At 39.6% G+C, this 2488-nt stretch overlaps 1 protein-coding gene across 1 annotated transcript; it reads right to left on the bottom strand.

Annotated features, from left to right (window-relative positions):
* Window positions 1-292: 292 nt before the first annotated feature.
* LOC145791649 (uncharacterized) lies at window positions 293-2278 on the bottom strand. Its single transcript, XM_082872039.1, has 5 exons — window positions 1703-2278; window positions 1465-1548; window positions 979-1359; window positions 483-873; window positions 293-342 (listed from the first exon to the last, which is right to left on the bottom strand). The coding sequence occupies exons 1-5, from the start codon at window positions 2276-2278 to the stop codon at window positions 293-295; spliced, it is 1482 nt and encodes a 493-aa protein (XP_082728165.1).
* Window positions 2279-2488: the final 210 nt, after the last annotated feature.

The raw sequence follows: 2488 nt of genomic DNA on the forward strand, positions 1-2488 counted from the left end.
ACTATTAGGTAACTACTCCTTCAACATTTAATTGCTTCCATGTTTTGGTAGTGAAGACAAGGTCACAAACTTTTTCCCCTTTGAACCCCCATATGGACCTGCAGATGTGTTTGGCTCAATGAATGTGCTTGTTCTAATGAACCCTGGTGGAGGTCCCCTAATGTTCACTCCTTGCAATGCTGCTCTAAAGTTGAAGCTTGGTTGACTACCACTTGCTTTAGGCCTTACTGAAATGCTTACTCTACTGCCTTGTTGACTACTGGCTTCCATGGTTGCTTGGTCTCTTGGTTGACTACTGAGTGCTTGACTGCTTCTCTAGGTGCTTGACTAGTTGTTTGTCACCTGCAAATTATCAGTAATTAATTGTATGAAGGACACATAATGAATTAATTGAATTTATGAAGATGTAACAAATTGTGTAGGGGTTACCTTTGGTGCAATAGGCTGGACTTTGCATCCTCTTTTGTTGTGCCCAAGCTTACCACACAAGCTACATGTAGTTGTTGTGTTTCCTCTATGCATCCTATAAGGATTCTTAGGCTCATCTGCTTGCCTTTTTCTCAACTTTCTTGGCCTACCAGGTTGCTTCTTCACTTTTGGAGGCAATAATCCAGGCAACACAGACTTTGGCCACATTTCAGAACCATTTATTGGGTATATCATTGGCTTATAGCTAGCCAAGTATGTCTCCTTCTTATACCAATGAGCCACATAATCTTCAGGTTGCTCATGTTTGTCATATATGGTTGAAATGGCATGACAACATGGTATGCCAGTTAGATCCCACTTTCTGCATGAACAGGTTGAATCACCCAAATCAACTACAAATTGTTGGCCATTGAAGCAATTGATTTGGTACCTCAAACCTCCTATCTACATAGCAATACAATTGCTTGCATCTTCTTTTCTTTTCTCCAATGCTTGTTATATGTTAGGACAAATAGGTCCTGGGTAAGCCCTCATTACTTCCCTTCTCACCTGCAGCCTCTTCATCAAGATACACCTAATGTCCTCTAATAAAGGGATTATGGTTTTTCCTCTAGCATCTAGGGTTAAGCTATTAAAGCTCTCACACATGTTGTTGTCTAACATATCAAACTTAACTATAGGTGTGAAATGAGATCTAGACCAAGTGCTTGGGGGTTTTTCAACTAACCAATTGAATGCATCTTCATCAGCTTCCTTCAACTCTTCCATATGAGCCTGAAATGCTTGAACATAAGAAGCCTTTGCAACTTTGTACACAATGTCCTTCAGATGCACCCCCTTGAAGCTATCTTTGAAATTGGTGTAAAGATGTCTGATGTAGAACCTATGCTCTGCTATGCGTGCAACCTCTACAAGTGTTGGACACAATCCCTACATTTGTAAGGGGAAAAAAAAAGTTACACACATTAAATGAACTAAACAATAAAAATAAATGCATGAAACTTCCAATAAGCATTTACTTTTTGCATGTCTGACATGAAGGTCACTCCTTGCTTTTGAACCACTCACACAATATTTCAAAAAACCATTTCCATGAACTCTTTGTTTCTCCTTCAACAACTGCAAATGCTAATGGATAGCTATTGTTATTCCTATCCAAGCCAACAGCTTACAACAGTTGTCCTTTGTATGGCCCTTTCAAATGGCAGGCATCAATCCCAATGAATGGCCTACATCCTGCTAGAAAACCTTGCTTGACACTTCCAAAGCATACAAAAATCCTTTGAAACCTAGGCTTGCCTTCATCTATTTCATGTTCTTCATTTTCTGCATCTTCATCATCTTCCTTGACTATGATAGTTGTCCCTGGATTAGTTCTTTTTATCTCTTCATAGTAATCCCATAACTTGGCATATTGTTCCATGAGGCTTCCCTCTATCAATTCTTGTGCTTTTCTCTTTGTCCTATACACTTGGCTGCTAGATATCCCAACCTTGTGCTCCTTTTGCACAGCTTGCTTGAATGACTGCACTGGAATAGATGGATTGGACTTTAATGTCCCCAAGTACTTCTTAGACAGCCATGTAGAATTCACTTGTCTATTATAAAAAATTCTGCCACAATTGTGAGTGGGGACATATGTCTTTATCTGGAATGATGGTTGTCCTTGCATCTTGGATGCATAAAGCATCCATTTACATAGTGGCTGACAGGTGGCCCTAACCCTCATGCTATCATTTTCGACAAACTTAATAGCCTTCCCAGTCTTAATACCATGCTCCTTAACAACAGCTTTCAATATTTTAGCAGTGCCAAAAACCATGCCAACCTTGAACTTTGGATCTGCCATATCTGTGTTTGAATTAAACTCTGGGTATCTAACCTTGTTACTTCCAGCCTCTTCATCAAAATATTCATCAATGCTCTTGAGGTCATCAGATGTAGCATTAGGCTCTAGGCAGTCAATATGAGGTACCTCAACTCTTTCTGCATTATGTTTCTACCTCCCTAACCCACCTCATTCAACATTCCTATCAACATTAGCATCAAATAGTATGTC

This window comes from Camellia sinensis, chromosome 5 (assembly GCF_055761805.1).
Source record: "Camellia sinensis isolate YWXY chromosome 5, ASM5576180v1, whole genome shotgun sequence".
In the NCBI taxonomy this organism is placed as follows: domain Eukaryota; kingdom Viridiplantae; phylum Streptophyta; class Magnoliopsida; order Ericales; family Theaceae; genus Camellia; species Camellia sinensis.

What these genes read in the sequence shown, in the direction of transcription:
- LOC145791649 (XM_082872039.1), bottom strand. Translation starts at nt 2,278, where the DNA reads ATGGCAGATCCAAAGTTCAAGGTTGGCATGGTTTTTGGCACTGCTAAA. An exon ending in AAGCAAGGAGTGACCTTCAT is followed by an intron (nt 1,360 to 1,464) that starts GTCAGACATGCA and finishes TTACAAATGTAG; the next exon opens with GGATTGTGTCCAACACTTGT. An exon ending in TCTTGATGAAGAGGCTGCAG is followed by an intron (nt 874 to 978) that starts GTGAGAAGGGAA and finishes ATTGCTATGTAG; the next exon opens with ATAGGAGGTTTGAGGTACCA.